This window comes from Callorhinus ursinus, unplaced genomic scaffold (genome assembly GCF_003265705.2).
Source record: "Callorhinus ursinus isolate GAN/ISIS: 27379988/994484 unplaced genomic scaffold, GSC_fseal_2.0 scaffold4, whole genome shotgun sequence".
Lineage (NCBI taxonomy): Eukaryota > Metazoa > Chordata > Mammalia > Carnivora > Otariidae > Callorhinus > Callorhinus ursinus.
In genome coordinates, this window is record NW_027397066.1 from 39,988,337 (window position 1) to 40,007,488 (window position 19,152).

The following is a 19,152-nucleotide window of genomic DNA, read 5'->3' on the forward strand; positions in this document are numbered from 1 at the left end:
GGGGGGGGGGAGTGGGAGAGGGAGAAGCAGGCTTCCCACCGAGCAGGGAGCCCCCTAGGATCATGGCCTAAGCCGCCAAAGGCAGACGCTTAACAACTGAGCCACCCAGGCGCCCCCATCAGTTTTCTTCTTAAACTGTTTGGATCATACTACTCTTGCTCAAAATTCACGGATGTGAATAAAGTTCATTCTCCTGAGCATAGTTTCCAGGACTTCCATGACCTAGCCCAGCCATGTTTTCCTGTTTTGTCCCTCAGCTATGTGTTTTACCTTTCTATATTACTCACTCTTTCTCCCTGAGTATACTGTGTATTTTCAAGGCACTGCTTTTGTTCCTACTACAAACATGGATGAAAGCACACACTTTGCTCATTTTCAGTGGTCTGTCAAACTGCTGCTCATCCTCTCAAGACTGCTCCAGTGCCTCATTCCAAAAAGCTTACCTGGTTTCTCTCAATTGTAAGGAATTACTCTTATCTCAAAAGTTCCACAGCTCTTTGCACCTTTATGACAGTACTCATTTCGTTTTGCCCTGAAGTCATTGTTTTTCTTCTGCCTGCACTACTTGGTTGTAAGCCTCTTGAAAAATAGTGCCATGTCACATTTGTCTATATGTTCTACATATTGCTTGGCCAATGGTCTGAAATATTGAATAAGCTATGGATTTTAGAATAGAATAAAGAAATACTATTTTAAGTATTAATTTTTCTTGTATATAATTGCACTCAATATCTTAGTTCTACTTTTGTACTGTTTCTGTAATTTTATACGCATAGCATAAATTTTTCTTTCCTCTTTTGGCAGAAGTATTCCCCTTGGGTCAGAAAACTGGGGTTCGGGGGGAGGCTTTTTTTTCTTTTTAAAAAGAGAATTCTCACATGTTTGACCTTAACCTGGCCTAAGTAGTCATTATTGCTTTATTTTTTTCAAAAATCCAAACTTTGGAAAGACTTTTTATTTTTATTTATTTAAAAAAATTTTTTTTAAAGATTTTATTTATTTATTTGACAGAGATACAGCGAGAGAGGGAACATAAGCAGGGGGAGTGGGAGAGGGAGAAGCAGGCTTCCCGCTGAGCAGGGAGCCCAATGCGGGGCTCAATCCCAGGACCCTGGGATCATGACCTGAGCCAAAGGCAGACGCTAGACGACTGAGCCACCCAGGCACCCCATATTTTTTAAATTTTTTTTAAGATTTTTATTTGTTTGTCAGAGAGAGAGAGAGGGAGGGAGCATGAGCAAGGAGAGCAGGAGAGGGAGAAGCAGGCTCCCCACTGAGCAAGCAGTCCAACGTGGGACTCTATCCCAGGACTCTGGGATCATGACCTGAGCCAAAGGCAGACGCTTAACCGATTGAGCCATCCAGGTGCCCCTGGAAAGACTGTTTTTAAATCTCATTTCATAGGGGTTTTTTTTCCTTTTTCTTTGCAATACGTGTTTGTTATAGAAAAATGAGAAAACGCAAATAAACCTTTTCATTCATTTTATTTTTTAAGGCTATTCAGGGTTGATACAGTTGGAACAAACTTTCCAACAAGATAGAATTAAATTAACTTAATGGTTAATAATTTGTTGAGAAGATATTCTTCTTGTTATATTATTTATGTTGTTTGGTGTGGCTACTGTTTTATTTGCATAGCACAATTGAAGATAATGGAAATATATTGTTGGAGTTCTTAATATGTATTATATGTATTTTCTCCTGCTACTGTAAGAATGTTTCTATATTTAAATTGAGATAATGACTTAATTTCCCAATAAGAAAAACTTTTAAGTAAAATGTGAACTTTTCTCAGTTATTAAATGTGATTTCTCCCCTTCTCATTAACACAGCTCTCAAGAGGCAGAATTTATATAATAATCCTTTCAACTCCATGAGTTACGCAAGTCCTTACAGTCCGAATGCAAGTAGCCCATACAGCAGTGGTTTCAATTCTCCATCCTCAACCCCAGTGCGACCTCCTATAGTCAAACAGCTAATACTTCCTGGAAATTCAGGTAAGGAGAAAATGAAATGGAATAATTAAGGAATTTACTGCCCTACCTCAAAAAAGTATGGAATTATCAGTTGTTCAAGTTCTTTTATTTATGAAACTTTTAAGTGGTTAGAGAAAACATCAGTGAGGAGCACCAGGTGCTATTCTAGGCACCAGGGATACAGATAAACCAGGTTACCTCCATAAAGTTTTCTTAAGCATGTACCTAAAAGTTTGTATATATTGCTTGATTAGATTAACAAGCTTTTGATTCTTTTAACCAGTAGATGTTTGCTGAATAGCTTGATTGGGTTGTACAAGCTAAAAATAAGAGTTCTTTTTTTAAAATAGCGTTTTCCTTTTATTTTTTTTTTAAGGATTTTATTTGTCAGAGTGAGAGAGAGGGAGCACACGCACGCGCGTGCACAAGCAGGGGGGAGGGGTAGAGGCAGAGGGAGAAGCAGGCTCCCCACTGAGCAAGGAGCCTGGTGTGGGGCTCTGTCCCAAGACCCTGGAATCATGACCTGAACTGAAGACAGCCACTTAACCAACTGAGCCACCTAGGCATCCCTAAAATTAAGAGCTCTTATTGTCACTTATTTTGTTAAACAATTTAAGCTTTATTTCATAAGCTTTGATATTGCACTTAACTAATAATATAAGGCCGTATGTGAATGTGCCGACAGAGCGGAGCCCTAAATGATAGGGGAGGGATAGACTGCTGTAACTCAGAGAAAGAATGTTTGCTGTGGTTCTGACTGAGATGTTACTTTGTAACTTACTGTTCTTCAGAATTCACTCACTGGTTAACTCTTACTGCTGCTATCTTTATGGCTAATTCCTTAAAAATTAAGGTTATTGTTAACCACCTCAAATTTTTGACCTGTATATTCCCTAGTCTAATGATTTTTTTGACCCTGCTGTTTGCTTTGTACATAAGTTGTTACTCGCTGTTTATTTCACCCATGACTGTATACTAAAAAATATTTGTTTAATATAAAGAATTTTATTTGGCCACTGTTTGAGCCTGACCTTGTATTACTTTCCCTATCATATGTACTGTGTTCTTCTTGATGGTATAAACATTAACTATTTTGCTTTTCTTATATTCCTTTCATGTTGGAGCTAACTTTTCTCTTTCCAAGTTTTTATTTAAATTCTAGTTAGTTAACATATATGGTAAAGTTGGTTTCAGGTGTAGAATTTAGGGATTCATCAGTTACATATAACACTCAGTGAAAATTGACTTTTACGGTAAAGAATTCTGGGAAACAAGCATTTCAGATAAATCTGTATTAGAAATATTAGTGACAGTGTTGGGATTTTATGCTTCACCAGAAGTTGTTGATCTGATGAAAGCATTTCCTTAGAAATAGGTTAGACTCTTGGTTATGTATATCCTTTATTCCTCTGACCTGTCTTCTATCCCCCTTTTTGTTTTGAGTGATTAAATGCTTTTTGTAATCTGGTTATTTTCTTTACTCCATCTTTGTGCTTCACTACTAAACTTCAGAGGACTCTTTGGATCCCCATTACTAGTTTGTCAAAGGAATTTTGTAAACATGGCATAATGTAGGAAAAATGAGCCTAGTGTTCTTTTTTTGGTTTGTTCCTAAATCTCTAAGGAATCTTGATTTTCCTCAAATTATAGTTTTCTTGCTTAGGAAAAGTAGATGCTTTTATTCAGGGGAAAAGATGATGGTGTTTGCTAATGACTGTATTTGAGAGGAGAAAACCCATCATAAATTGATCTGTTTATGAGCAGTTTAACTGGCTATCTTCTAAAAGCTGGAATCCTCTAACATGTATAGACACCACCTGCTTGCCAAGCACTGTGGTAAAAGCTTAATTGTTTCATAAGAGGATAGATAATTTATGGTTAAAATGAAAATGTTTTGTTTTTATGCCATAACATATGAAGGAGTCCCTAGAGTCTTCTTTATTCTTTTTTTTTTTTTAAGATTTTTTTTTTAAGTAATCTCTTCACCCAACGTGGGGCTCAAATTTACAGCTCTGAGATCAAGAGTCACACATTTCACCGCTCAGCCAGCCAGGCACCCCATTCATCTTTATTCTTAATAAGGTCAACTTTTAATTTCAATATTTGGGAATTTTTTAAACAGAGAAGGCAGAATAATGGTGAACTGAAGCAGAGATTTAATATCAATTAGAACGGATGTTTATTCAGTTTTTGTTTCACCAAAGTTCAAGTCTTTTTTTTTTTTTTAAGGTAATTTGAAAAGTTCATCAGACAGAAATCCTCCACTCAGCCCTCAGTCCTCTATAGACAGTGAGTTAAGTGCTTCAGAATTAGATGAAGATTCAATTGGATCCAATTATAAGCTAAATGATGTAACTGATGTACAGATTCTGGCTCGGATGCAGGAAGAAAGTAAGTATTTTAATTGTTAAAGTTGAGGTCTAGTTGAGGTATAATTTTGTTGGGGTTATTAAATAGGTCTTAAGATGTTGTGGAATAGTAATAGAAATGTTGAAATTTCAGAGGCTTATTCAACATATAGACTTGCTTGTTCATCAACTTATTTTCAGAGTTCATTTTACATAGAAAAGTTTGTTGTGTGAGGAGCAAAGAAAGGCAGGTAATACTCTACTTCAATGACTGGTAACCATACCCTGCATGTTACTTTGCTCAGGAACTCTCTAGAGTAGTTATTACTCTATTACTTTGTGTTTTCTTATTCTAGACCAGTGTTTCTCAACCTTTTTCCATTATTAGCCCCCCAAAGAACCTTTTCAGACTTTTTTTTCCTTTTTTGCCTACCATCTCCCACCATGACATTTTAATATCACAGATACACCCTGCATCTCTTTATGTATAATGAAGACCACAAATTATTATGATATCTAAGATTTTTTTCATACCCCAAGAACCAGTTATCCCCCCCTTCGGGGCATATATCATCACTCTCAGAATATATGGTATAGACTACAAAAAAAAGACCTTTATGAGAAAATTGGAATTATGACATTAAATGAGGTAAAGCATATGATATTGCTTTGGTTCAGAGTGGTCCTTGCAACTTTTTAGGTCACATATACCTTTGAGAATCTAATAAAAATTATATCCCTTGCCATCCCCAAAACGCACATATGCACAAAATCTTTCATACTATTTTAAGGGTTCATGGATGCCCTGGCTCTCATTATAAGATGGTGGTAAGAATATTATTGTTGCCTATACATTTCTTTTTTTTTTTTTTAAGATTTTATTTATTTGTCAGAGAGAGAGAGAGCACAAGCTGGGGAGTGGCAGGCAGAGCAGGGAGAGGGAGAAGCAGGCTCCCCGCCGAGCAAGGAGCCTGATGCGGGGCTCGATCCCAGGACCCCAGGACCACCCGAGCCAAAGGCAAACACTTAACTGACTTAGCCACCCAGGCGTCCATATACATTTCTTTTTAATGCAAATTACAATTCATTCTTATTTATTATATAGTTGCACTTTTCACATTTGTGTATAAAATATTTGAAAAAATATTTCAGCACACAAAATGTGAGTATATAAAGATGAGGAATGAAAAGAGTAAGTGAAAATAATCAGGCTAAAAAAATCACAGTGTCATTCTCAGGAGGTCATAAAAAGATTCTCAACCTGAAGAAACAGCAAAACTTGAATATGTGAAGTACCCTCACCTAATTATAATGATAATGGTACATATTTTAAAAAGGCTTTTAGAAAGGACGGGATTGTTTTATATATTTAGTAAAGTATTATGGTTTGCCTATACATTTTATCGTAAGATACTACAAGCTTAACTGTGAAGTAAGCAGTCTCTCTAAAGTGACCCCCTTAACCTTTACAATGAAAAGATTCTTGAGGCGCACCTTTCAGAGTGTTGAAGTTGGCTGAGGGTAATGGAGCATTGCTATAATTTAGTTGAAATACTTTCTGCTTTAGGCCCTTTTATATAAATATGTAGTTTTATTAGCTATAACATTTATTAAGAAACTGCAGAATGTTATTCTGCTGATTCATTTCCCATTTTTACACAACTTCTCATAGAAAAATAGAAAGATTTGGTGCTTGCTTTATTTATCTTAAGCCATAGAAACTAATAATATGGTACCCTTTTCTTATGTAATTATGTATAACTCCTCATTGAGACTGTGCTATTGTCAGCTAGTGACGGACTAGTTTTTGTCAGGGATGTGAAAGAATAAAGAATGCTTCCTCACTATAATAGAGTTAATTCTCTCATTTCTTCTTTGAACTCTGACTTTTTAGACCCCAGGATTTTGTTAGAAACTCAACCAGCTATTTGCTGTCACTTTCATACTGTGTTTTGGTAACAAGTAAAAAAAAATTTTAGCCTTACTTTATTTTTTTTTTAAGATTTTATTTTCGTTTATTTGGCAGAGAGAGAGAGACACCACAAGCAGGGGGAGGGGCAGAGGGAGAGAGAGAAGCAGGCTCCCCACTGAGTGGGGAGCCCGATGCAGGGCTCAATCCCAGGACCCTGGGATCATGACCTGAGCCGAAGGCAGACGCTTAACCAACTGAGCCACCTAGGCTCCCCTTAGCCTTACTTTAATCATTCTTTTTAAGCCATCCACATGCACAAATATTTCTTTTTCTAGTGAATAAAAAAAAAAAATGCTAAAAATATGTCTGATACTTCCTTCAAAATGCTTATTTGTTTTTTTTTTAAGTGAATGATACTTGTTTTAAAGTATTGTTTCTTCAGTTTTTTTGTTTTTTAACGGAAATGTAGAATTACAGATTTTGGCTATTGTCTGGTTAAGCCCCTTATTTTTAATATTAAAAAGAGACAATCCTATAGAGATTGTTGCTTCCTTAGGATCCCCCTAGTACTGGAGGGCCTGCTTTGGGATCTGTGTTTTTCTTTATGAAACAGTCCGCTGGCTTTTGTTAGGTGACTTTAATGCTGTGTTTGCTGGAACGAGACACTATGTAACTTGTCAGTTACTAGTGAAACTTGTAACTTGACTGAAGGACCAGATAGGCCCAAGGAATCTGTAGTTTTATAGATACCCTGGTGTGATTCTCACCCACTACTTTGGGTACCATATCGATAGCACTTTCTGTGTATGAGTAACCATCTTAAAGTTTAAATACTACTCTATGATAGTAGAGCTTTTTTTTTTTTTAAGATTTTATTTATTTGACAGAGACACAGCAAGAGAGGGAACAGAAGCAAGGGGAGCGGGAGAGGGAGAAACGGGCTTCCCGTGGAGCAGGGAGCCTGATGCGGGCCTCAATCCCAGGACCCTTCGACCATGACCTGAGCCGAAGGCAGATGCTTAGCGACAAAGACACCCAGGCGCCCAGTAATAGAGATCATTTAAACTAGATTGTCCATAGTTAGCAGGACTTGCTCAAAATATTAGCTAAATCCTGTACTTTTCTTGAATAGTAATTTTTTCTTCACTGAATATACATCATTTGTTTTTGTTTTTGTTCCGGAAGTTTTTATACTGTTTGAAGGGCCTAAGGTTCCTTGGGTGTTTCTGGAGGTGTCAAGATACATAGGGGACTCCTTTGAAAATTTGTACTTGATGGCTTAGAATTTAAGCTTGTTTTACTGAAGTCTCTTGGATGAAGCAATTGAAATTCGTTCATGCCCAAGTATTGAATTCTTGAGGGTAGGATAGAAGTTTCCTTCATCGATAACATCAGTTTGCAGAAATTAGTATCCAGGGAGTTTATTTATCCACTGGTGTATTCTTTTCGTTGGTTGCACAGTAATTGTTTTCCCTCAATATTTCTTAAATGTTGATCTCAAATTTCGATTATTGTCTTTAGGAGTAGAAATATTTTTAAGTTTATGATTTCTCCCTCTAGTATAGATTTCAGATTCAAGAAGAAAATGTTGGATTGGGCAAAAGTTTATAGAATTTCATTCAATTTAAAAATAATCTTTTAAATGTTTTAGGCATCATTATATGGGATGATACCTAAGACGGTTCAAGCGGAAAGGGGATTTTCCTTTACACTTTATACCCTGTTTGAATTTCTCAATGATACTCTTTTGTTTTTAAACTTCAAAAATATTTAAATGTTTAAAATACCTAAAGAAATGAAATAACGCATTCATTATTGTCAGGTCTCCGTCAAGAGTATGCAGCCACCACATCTCGGCGCAGTTCTGGTTCATCTTGCAATTCTACAAGACGGGGTACTTTTAGTGATCAGGAACTTGATGCGCAAAGTTTAGATGATGAAGATGACAATATGCATCATGCAGTATACCCTGCTGTTAACAGGTTTTCACCATCACCACGCAATTCACCTCGACCATCACCTAAGCAGTCACCCAGAAATTCACCTCGTTCACGATCTCCTGCTCGGGGAATAGAATATAGTAGAGTGTCCCCACAGCCTATGATTAGCCGCTTACAACAACCTCGCCTTTCACTTCAAGGTCATCCCACAGATTTACAGACAAGCAGTGTCAAAAATGAAGGTAATTAGAATGTTTCTGGAAAAACAATTGTCCTTCATATTTCAATATGAAAGTAACACAATTCTTACTAAGGGTTTATATTTCAGATAAGTAGATCAAGAATTTAGTCAGTTTACTGTTTTATTACTAGTTAATCAATACACAAATAAAGGAGAAAGTGAATTATACTTGATTATGTTAGTGTTGCTTTGTCCTCATGAAGTGATCTGTATGTGGGTTTTGATTTAATTAATTTATAGTTCATTTAAAGGTTCTACCCATTTATAGAACCTCGGTTGAGTTGTTTATTTTTATAAGACATATACTTCCTGTTAACTCTTCTAAAATATGCTGAATGCTTAAATAAAGAATTTGATTTGTGAATGCCAATTAATATTTTAACTCTTTCTTCAACTAAAAGAATGGTTTGATTTTTTTTCATTAAATTCTGTTGTTAGAAAAACTGAGACGCAGTCTTCCAAACCTGTCCCGAACATCTAGTACACAAGTTGACTCAGTGAAAAGCAGCAGAAGTGACTCAAATTTTCAAGTGCCAAATGGAGGAATACCTCGCATGCAACCTCAGGCTTCAGCCAGTAAGTATTGTTTATGTATCAGTTATTTAAAGGAAAGTGAAAATTATAGGTAGTAATTTTGTGCAGAATAGCTGTATTAAACCCTATCTGTAGTAAAATGTAGTGATTATTCGTTGCTATAAGATAATAGCTATATTAAAATTCAAATTTTGTTCCTATAAGTTATAAAATTTAAATTTTGTTCCACTTGTGTCAGTACTTGTATCTGTATGAAACTTTGGTCTCTCCAGAATTTTAAAATAAGCAAAGTCTACTGGCTAAATATATATATATGTGCTCTTAAAAATATACATATGTACGTGTGTGTGTATATATATATTCCTTAAAAACCCATACCTTATATATCTGTATATACATACCTTATGTATACATAGGTATAGAGATATATTCCTTAAAAACCTACACATTAAAAATAACAAGATTTTTGTGGGAAATAGTCCTGGAACAGACAACTTAAAACCCAAGCAGCTTTCTTACTAGAACATTAATAAAAAGCAATAATGATCCTGCAAAAAATACTAGCATAATCAAAAACATGTTAAATTTTCAGTGACTTAAATACTCCAGCAAACATAAAACTTCACTAAAAAAAAAGTTGAAGGTAATTTGATGGAAAGGAAGAGCTGAGTCTGTTGAATGAAGGAGACATATGCAACAGACACAAAGATGAGAAAGAATCATGAGGAAGGAACTTCTAAGACAGAGTAGCCAAACTGAGCCAAGAAGTGATATGGAAATAGATAGATACTGTGTACTTTAGTGTACAAGGTGATTAAAAAAGAATTGAACACTTTCCAAAGAATATTACTTATTAACTACAGTAGATAAGAGCATGTAATCAAACCAGTTTTAAACTATCACAGTTATTTCTATAATTTTAGAAGTGCTCCGTATGCACGTCTTGTATCCCACAGCTCACATCAGTCTTGTGGTCTGACTGACTCAGTTCCTTTGTAGCATATTATGTCACTGGTTGAAGTGGTGGCTGTGATGTGTTCCTTCATTTCCTCAAGGCTATGAAGAAGTTGCACAAACATGAGGTTATTGATTGTTTATTTATATAACTTGCTTATTGAATAATACAACTTCGAAAGCATTCGATTATTTTTTAATTCCCTTACACTCTTCCTTGGCTCTGTTGTGTTTAGCTGACTTTGTGTATTTTGTGTTAAGCTGTTGTTACTTGGTGACTCAAAAGTAAACAGGCCCAGGAAAAAATACATTGGAACCCAAATGATTTTTGGGATAACACTGATATATTTTCCTTATTTTCTAGTTGTATATGATATTATTTATATTACAGAAACTCATTTTGCTGTACCATACATACATAATCCTGTTTAATCCTCAGAAAAATTCTATGAAGTAGGTACAATTATTAACACATTTTGCAAATTAGGAAATAGCTTTGAATGGTTGAATAACTTATCTTTGATCATATAGCTTATAGGTGGCAAGTTAGGATTCACACCCATGTTGATTGTGCTCAAGAATCCAAGTCCACCTAGAGAGATTTGTCACATTTATGGTTTAGAACTAGGATTTAAAAATAATCCAGAAATATTATTTTTTTCCTAAGATGAACCATAAAATTTAAAGCACTGTGGAAAATTATTACATAGTGATTTGTGTACTTCATTTATTCAGCTGGATGTGTGCACATGTTTTTGAACCAAATTAAATTTTAAACTTAGTATTCCAGGTCTTGCAGACTATGTACTAAGTAAGAGTGCCATTATGATACTTATATGGTGTACTCATAAATGGTATAGAAAATAGGGAATCACAAAACTTTAAAAAGTTACAATTTGAACTCTTAAGTTCTATCAAAATGATGAATGATAACTTTTGTGCCTTTAAGTCTGCAAATTAAGTTAATTTGACGCTTGAGGACAATATGTTTCTGGTTTTTTTCCTCCCTTGGTATATTTGCCTGAAACAAAAAGCAATGCACAATGTTAATACAACAGGAAAGAAAATTTTATATCATTAAGGAGATTAAGCAATAAAAATCATGCATATTATAAGGTACACTTTTATAACCTATGCACAGATAACCCAAAACATCATTTGTATTTGTGCTTTTGAATTGTTAAGTTCGGAATTTCTCAAAACTTTACATGATTATATCTCCAGAGACAGCTTCCCTGCTCTTTGTTAAAACTAACTATATCTGTATTCTCTTTACTTTTATTCAGTAAATTCTCAGTACCAACTCTTTACCCAGGGTTGTTCTCTCATGCCCTCATGTATGTTCTTTGTTTGAACTATTCTAGCACCTCAAAGTTGTATGGAAATGAAATAAATTCTTCACAAAAATAGAAGAAAATAGAAAAGGTTGAGAACCTAGGATAAAAATGTTAATAGAAAAATATACTGACCATGTCTTAAACTTTGTGATAATTATTTGCCTTCCCTAGTGGTAGAATTACCGTTGTAATTACCTGCTGATTCCCTAGAATTGTTTTCTGTAGGTGAATTATTTTTTCTTTTTACCTATAAATTGATAATTAAAGAAAATATATAGGGAAAAATAATGAGATTCTGAACACTAATTTACTTTTAAGTAGAAAATATGCATGTAGTTTCATAGTGGTATTTCAATATTTGAACAGGTATAAGCAAAAGAGAAAGCAAGGTACCATCCTTTTTTTTTTTCAATTGCATATAGTTGTTTATTTTTATACATGAAGCTATAATGAAGCTTATTTACAAGTAAAATGCCACATTTATTTTAGTGTAAAATCACATTAGTCACAAAAATATTTTTGGAAAATAGTAAATCCAGAATTTTATCAAATTTAAGACATTTATAAAAATATTTTAAAGCCTTTTGTTTAAAATTAGCATATTTTGTAACATTATTTTTCTTAATTTTGCATATATCTTTGATCAATAGAAATGTATGTATGTGTTTTTTTAATTACTGTGTGTATATATACTGTTTTCATAATAGCCTTTTTAGTTTGATATAGAATTATTTATATTATAATAGCAAGTCTTACACATTTTATACATGAATTAGTATTTTTTATTTTTTGTATAAACCGGTTAGTATAATAGATGTTGCATTTTGTTATCCTTTAAAGTTTTTATTTTTCCAGCCCTTAAGTGGTAAAGCTTTGGTTCTTACTTGCTGGTCTGCATGAACCTAACTTTGCAAGGTTGCTGTTATTTCCACTTACGGGACCACTTCTTTTGCCTTCTTATGCCAATCACTGTTTTTATATGCTTATTTGCTGTGGCTGCATTATTGTGGATGCTGGCATTCAAATATGAATATTATGAGAGTTCTAATATATTTTAATTTTTATAGCTATTACCAATTTCCAACTTTTATATTTGAAATGTAACTTAAAAAGCTTAAGAAAACCAGAGCATTGGAGAGGTCATGGATATATGTCATTTTCTCAGTTTCTCCATTTAAAGGAAGGAATGTTTGTCAGGAACAGAGTTTTTCAAAAGACTAGTGCCTTGCTAAGACTACTAGAGTAGAGTTTCAGTAGGAAATTTAGTTTCCAGAAAGATACGGGAATTATTGGTTCAGAAATAAGAAAAGGGAGAAAAACCCAAGACAACCTGCTGGTTTAAAAAAATTAAAGTAATACTCAAACTCTGGTTAGTATTTTTAAATGTTTACTTTCACATGAATTATCTCATTTGAACCTCACAACAACCCATTTCTTATTTTTATAGAGAGGAAGCAGAGATCCATATGTATTATATGTGCAATGGCATATAACTAGAAAAGTGCAAAACCAAACCAAATTACTCCCTCCTCCCCACCCCTCTTTGAGTCCCCTGTTTTCCTCCCAATAATTTTTTGATTACATCATGCTGACCTAACTGCAAATGAGTAGGCATCTTGGAAAATATTTGTGGGTGACTCTGTTGGAGCATTATTGAACTATAAATACTTTGTGAATTACCACAAAAGAGTAAAATAATCCAGTGTAATATTTATCCACTTACTTACATTTAGTCAAATGGAAGAATATTTTTGTGTAATATTTATCCACTTACTTACATTTAGTCAAACGGAAGAATATTTTTGCATAGGATACAAAGTATTCCCCCAGAGAAAAGGTATATATGGTCAATATTCTGCTCCGGACTTCTTACTGAAGAGGGAGTGTCGAAGGCAGTTGTCAGCTTATGCATAACCAGCCTGCCCTGAGGCTCATGGGGAAGGAATTCTCATCCAGATTTCGCTTGGAATCAAACATTAGAAGATTACACTTGAATTTTACATAATTATGAAACATAAATTCAAAGAAATAAGTCATGATAAATCTCTGTAAAATACTTGTAGAATTTCTTTTTAAGAATGAGTGCAATGATGGGTCAATTATTTTATAAATGTAGTTTTTCTGACACCTGTAAATTTTAATTGAATACATCTGGAATGGATACCCAGCATCTGTATTTTTTAGAAGTGTCTCACCTGATTCTAGGGTATATTCAAGTTTGAGAAACACTAGATTAGACCTCTACTCCAGAGGATCTTGAATGCTTAGTTCAGATCTCTGGATTTTATCCAGTGATCAGTCACTCATGTCTCCTTTGTTATTCAACAGATATTTATTGGGTATATGTTTTGTTCTAGGCACTGGGATTATAAATATAAATGAGACAGCACGTGCCCTTCAATAGCAGGGAGTGATTGGCAGGAACTTCTGTGGGAACAGAAGAGAGGCATTAAACTCAGCAATGTGAAGAGGTTTTCAGGAAAGATACTGAAGATATCTCTCCACTAACTCAGGAGAAGCTTATGAGACCACATGAAGACAGACAGGTTTACCTAACAGTGGAATTGGTAATGAAGTCTTAAAAGTAGCACCCTGATTATAGTGGTTTTGTATGACCAGAGTGTAGGATGCAGTCATGAAGGATGAGAGAGATACGTAGGGCACAGATTGGGAGTTTTTTAATATATTAAGGAATTTGGACTTCATCCTCTAAGTGTGGAGAGCCATGGTAGACTTCTAATCAATGTTACTTCTTAGAAAATCCATTCTGGTAGCAATATGAAGAATGGATTAAAGTTGGAGAGAGTAGAAACCATTTAAAAGCCTTTTGTATAATCATGGCAAGAAATGAATATCTGAACAAAGGCACTGGTGCAGGAGGTGATGAGATCTGGATGAATTTTTAAAAATGAAGTAGAAGATACGTGACTTGGTAACACTGAGAAGATGGGAGGTGGAGAGAAAAGAGTGAAAGGTGACTCTGAATGAGAATTGGTAGCAATGAAAGTTTCAGAACAAAATGTCATTTCAGAGTTAGGAGGAACAGGGGACATTTTACTTAGCAGTAATTAACATTCTTTTATAGTGGCTTATGCTTACTTAGTATTTGGGACCTGGAGATTATTTTTAACATCTCCCCATATGACAAAATTATATTCAATAATAATGAAATAGAATGAGTTATAATAATAATGGCTGGAGAAAATGCAGACAATGAGGAATATGCTTTTACTGAGCATTATTTTACAACTGTCAGTAAAAAAATAATATCAACATTACAGTACAAAAAAGATAGATACTTTTAAATCATTTTTTATAAAAAAGGAAAATATGTTTTTACATATTGGTTTGTCACAGTAATAAATATTATAGCTTTAGTTTCTGGAAATTTGTCAATAACTTCTTCAGAATTGATCTTTGCATATTGAAGCTCAAGACACAGTATAGCCAGATTTATCAATTTCTCTTCAGTCATGTTGACTGAAGAATAGTCTTCAATTTTTAAATCTGAAAAGGTTTTTTTTTCCCCCTACAAAGCAACTGTTATACAAGTAAGGAAATATTCAACATAATGATAAGTCTGACAGAAATTCATAAAATTCCATTTTACAATAAATTTCAAAAATTGTCGTCTTATCCATATCTTTGTTCCTTTGGGGATCAAATCTAATGATTTTTAAATGTCTTCACAGCTGAAAAAATTTAATACTCAGTCACATATAATGACAATTGAAGTAACTCACGTTCTGTTTCATTGACTTTATAATCACTGTACCATCATTGTTTATTTCTAAGGTGTGTAAATATAGGAATATACTATTATACCATAGGGGTTGGAGGCACATAGTGTGCTAATAAGTAAGCTTGATTTCACATCTCTGTGAACTCTGGAAAGAAGTGTGTAGCTGAATCCCCCTATGTTAGGGGAGACCATATAACTGGGAGTTCTCCTGATGATTTTTCATGTGAAATGCAATGTACATTAAAAGATAAGTATTAAAATATGTTCATTTAAGTCTTTCATATATGCTATCAAGAGGCAACAGTACCTGCAGCAGTTGTTTATAACTTAGGCTGACAAACTGTTTTCTTCAGGGAGGAGCATTTTATCGCCAACATTGATTATTAATCTGGGACATGATGATAATAAAAAAAACAGACCAAACTGGTTTTATTTTTGTTCTGAATTCCTTACAGACCATTCACTCACTGCCTGCACTGGACTGGGAGGGGGAGGCATTGGGAGGGGGGACAGCACTTCCACTAGCCTTCCCCTGATGCACATGAATAAAGTGGAAGGATTGGATGTAGGGAAACCCAAAAGGACACTGTTCTAATCCAAAAATAGGGTGATGAAGGTCTGAATTAGGTATTTAGGAGACAATAGGGATGTAAAGGAAGAGATCAACAGAACTGCAGGGATGACTAAATGGAATTAAAGAAAACTTTGAGCCAGAATGACTTGGAAAATGGTGGTGTATGTTTAACGAAAATACGGAGGCATTTGGGATTGGTTTATGGAGGAAGACATTAACCTAAATAATGGTAGCATGAGAGAATAATATTTTTATTGTACCATCTTTGCTTTTCATGGTGGGGTCTTGCTAATTTGGAATTATGTAAATATCAAGAGAGAAACCAGGGAAACCATGAGTATTTTTAAACAGCTAACACACTGAATTCTATTGTAGAAAAATTTGGAAACTTTCCGTTTACTACATTTTATCATTTAAAAAATGATTTAGTCTTTAGAAGACTCATCAAGAGTGATAATTCAAATAAAACTTTACTTTTCTTGAGTAATACACCACTATGTTGTATCTTATGAAAATCACTAATTTCATTCTATCAGATTTATCAGATTTGTTGTATTAGACAAATTTAGCGTATACTGCCTGATTCTATTTACAATCTGATTCTTCAGATTACCATTGCATAGTTTTTACTTGTTATGGATGCTTTTGTTGTGACCCATGAAACTTGAGAGATAAAGTCTGGAGTTATCATAGCTATAAATTTAAATAGGCCCTTTCCAAAACAGATTATAGATGATATTTGATATTTGATGTTAGGCCCTCACTAAAAAAATTTTAATGGTTAATAGGTATTGTGGATTGCCAGCATACATACAGATAGTTACCTTTGGCCGTCATTTCTCTATTCCAGTCATAGTGGCCTACTTCCTGTTCTTCAGATATACTAGGCACACTCTTACCCCAGGTCCTCTACCATTGCTTTTCCGTCTGTCTACAGTGCTTTCCCCAGATATCTGTCTGGCTTACTTCCTCTCTTCCTTCAGATCTTTGTGCAAATGTCATCTCAGGGAAATCTTTCCTGATCACCCTATTTGTAATTGCAATTTAAATCTCCCCATTTCCTGTCTCCCTTCCCTACTTAGTTTTCTCCTTAGCAGCTATCACTGTCTATTTGACTCTTTATTTCCCTTTTCCATTCAGAATGTTAGTTCCATGAAAGTAGGAATTTTATCCACCTAGTTGGCTACTGAAGAAATCCACTATACCTAAAACAGTACCTGAAATAAAGTAGATAATTAACTATTTGAAAGAATGAAAAAAAGCAGCAGTGAATAAGTAAATGAATGACACTGTAAATGGTTGAAAGCATGTATGAATAAATATGCAAATGGAGAATATTCAGTGATGATAGGATCCTGTATTTCTGTGGGGTAGGTATGAGGTAATTATAAAATTTATTTATTTATTTATTTGGGGGGGTGGTTTGAAGAAGTTTTTAGTAGTCTTCCTGGCAATATTTAAGCTGAATTGGAATATATTTAGCTACGTAATGTGTGGAGTAAAATTGGAAGTCAAATACATTTATTACTCTTTAAAAATATTTACTATCAGACAGTGAGGAAACAATAGCTTTTTAAAAGCATTGATATAGTTAAGCAATAGAGCAAAGGAGAAATTCTCCTTAATTCTCTTTGATGATATTATCAAGTATTCCTTTGTCAATCTGATGATTGTTTGAATGCTGGCCAGATTTATGGTTGTGGGATCTCTCTCTCTCTCTCTCTCTCTCTCCCTCCCCCTCTCTCATATAAATCCTAGAAGTCCAACTTCTCAATCAGTAGAGTGACATTTTAGAACCGCTTAAATAGGTGACTATACAGGTAGGCGTGGGTCTTTTCAGTTCAACTATAGTGAGCTTTAACTCTGGATGGCTCTGAGCTGCTGCTTACACGCCAGCTTTGAGAGTTTCGTTGCAGTTAATAGATTAGGAGTTTTGAAGAAAGCTTAGAACTCCTCATTGATCACTTTAAGAAGCAGATGCTCTGACTCCTCCAACCCTGTCAACCCCAACACATAGTGTGCATCCCCCCCACACACACCCCATCCACCACATATAATATGTGCACAGCACAGGTATATTGCTACCCAAAGTCCAAAGTACAAATTAGTTTTATGCTACAGCAAGATGATGTTGAAAAAAAGCCATTGGGTTTTTACTCCCTTGAGGACCTGCCTGGTTCTGAGTTTTCTTCTCCTTTTTGAGTATGGAGATTACTGTTCTATGTTAGGGCAATTCATCTAACAATAACTGCTTTGCCAAAGTCTGCTTTTTTGCGTTGAACAGGTACTATTATTTTATTCTATACTGTGTGCTTGTGTTCATCACTTTTTCTTACTTAGCTTTATATTCTTTGCATCCTGTAGCATGTTTGCTGGTGGTTTGTTTTCTCTTTGATATTTTGATTAGTTTACATATTGTAGATTTTTCTCATCTATAAGAAACTATTTCTGAAAGTATGCACTTTGCACTAAGATTTCCATCCCTTTTCCTTTCCGACTTACTGCACTAAGCATCACTTTCAGATTCCTCTGCTTCTAGGTTTCTAACATATTTTCACCTTATGGTTTCTGTTCCTTGATAAATTTTCAAGTATGTATTAAAATATTCAAGTTTACAGAAGCTATAGCCTGTATCTTGTCCTTCCCGGCAAATATTACAGTTCCTTATTTCTCAACAGCTTCGCAAAGGCTGAAAAATTTGCCTCGTACTTCCCTCAAAGCCAAACAGTTGCTTCCAACTTCATCTACAAAAAGAGGTAACTACAGCCTCTTATTAAGTTTTAAATTTCAGCAAATAATCTAATAGTTAAATCTCATACCTTTTGGTATACTGAGTCATTGATGTCTGTAGGGCACGTTTTAGTCTTTTTTATTTTTTTACATAAAGTAACGTGGATTCATTCTCTCTTGGATAAATCTGGAAGAAACTTATTTTCTGCAGAGGTATGTATTGGATTGCTCTTCTGAAAGGAATAAATGATATGTAGCATTTTCTTTTAGAGAATTTATCATTTTTCTTACCAACCTAAAACTGAAGGTCATTGTTTTAACTTAATGTAGATGAATGTAGTGCTTTAAAATGAATCAAATGCCAAACATTTTGTATGTAAATTTTTTTCTTCTGACTTTTGAGTTTTGGATTTACTTATCTGTAGGATGAAATGGGAATGCTTTCATGTTAGAAGTTGATAAACATTAAATCACAAGTTGTTGTGGTTAACGGGTAATGTTTAGACTATTTAAGGGAGTAGTATCTTTTTTAAGACCTGAGAGTTGAAGTATTTGGAGGTTGGACACCAAAGCTATCATATTGGTTTGAAGAGATTAGATGTATGGGCAGCTAGAAAGAAGTAGAATTGGGGAAAATACCATGGAATTGGGTAGGACCAGCAGTAATAAGAATGAATAGAAGCCTCAGAGGAAGTGGGACATAACAAATATAAGCAATGAAGAAAAATACTTCCCCTGTCCGGGACATGTAGATTTCCTGACAGTTTCAGAACTCAGTAAATAACAAAGATAAATGAGGAGGATAAAGTATTAAAGGACATTGTGTGGGAAGAGGAGGTTTGAGGTTTGATTGTCGAAGAAAAA

At 34.6% G+C, this 19,152-nt stretch overlaps 1 protein-coding gene across 2 annotated transcripts in view; it reads left to right on the forward strand.

The window, feature by feature from the left end:
* Positions 1-19,152, forward strand: part of SLAIN2 (SLAIN motif family member 2) — an 83,309-nt gene that overhangs the window by 39,534 nt on the left and 24,623 nt on the right. The window contains exons 3-7 of one of the 2 annotated variants that reach the window (XM_025887306.2): positions 1,833-1,997; positions 4,206-4,367; positions 8,059-8,418; positions 8,856-8,993; positions 18,237-18,314. In XM_025887306.2, coding sequence (XP_025743091.1) covers positions 1,833-1,997; positions 4,206-4,367; positions 8,059-8,418; positions 8,856-8,993; positions 18,237-18,314 — 903 coding nt within the window. The remainder of the gene's footprint in view (positions 1-1,832; positions 1,998-4,205; positions 4,368-8,058; positions 8,419-8,855; positions 8,994-18,236; positions 18,315-19,152) is intronic. The other variant, XM_025887307.2, reaches the window with a different exon arrangement.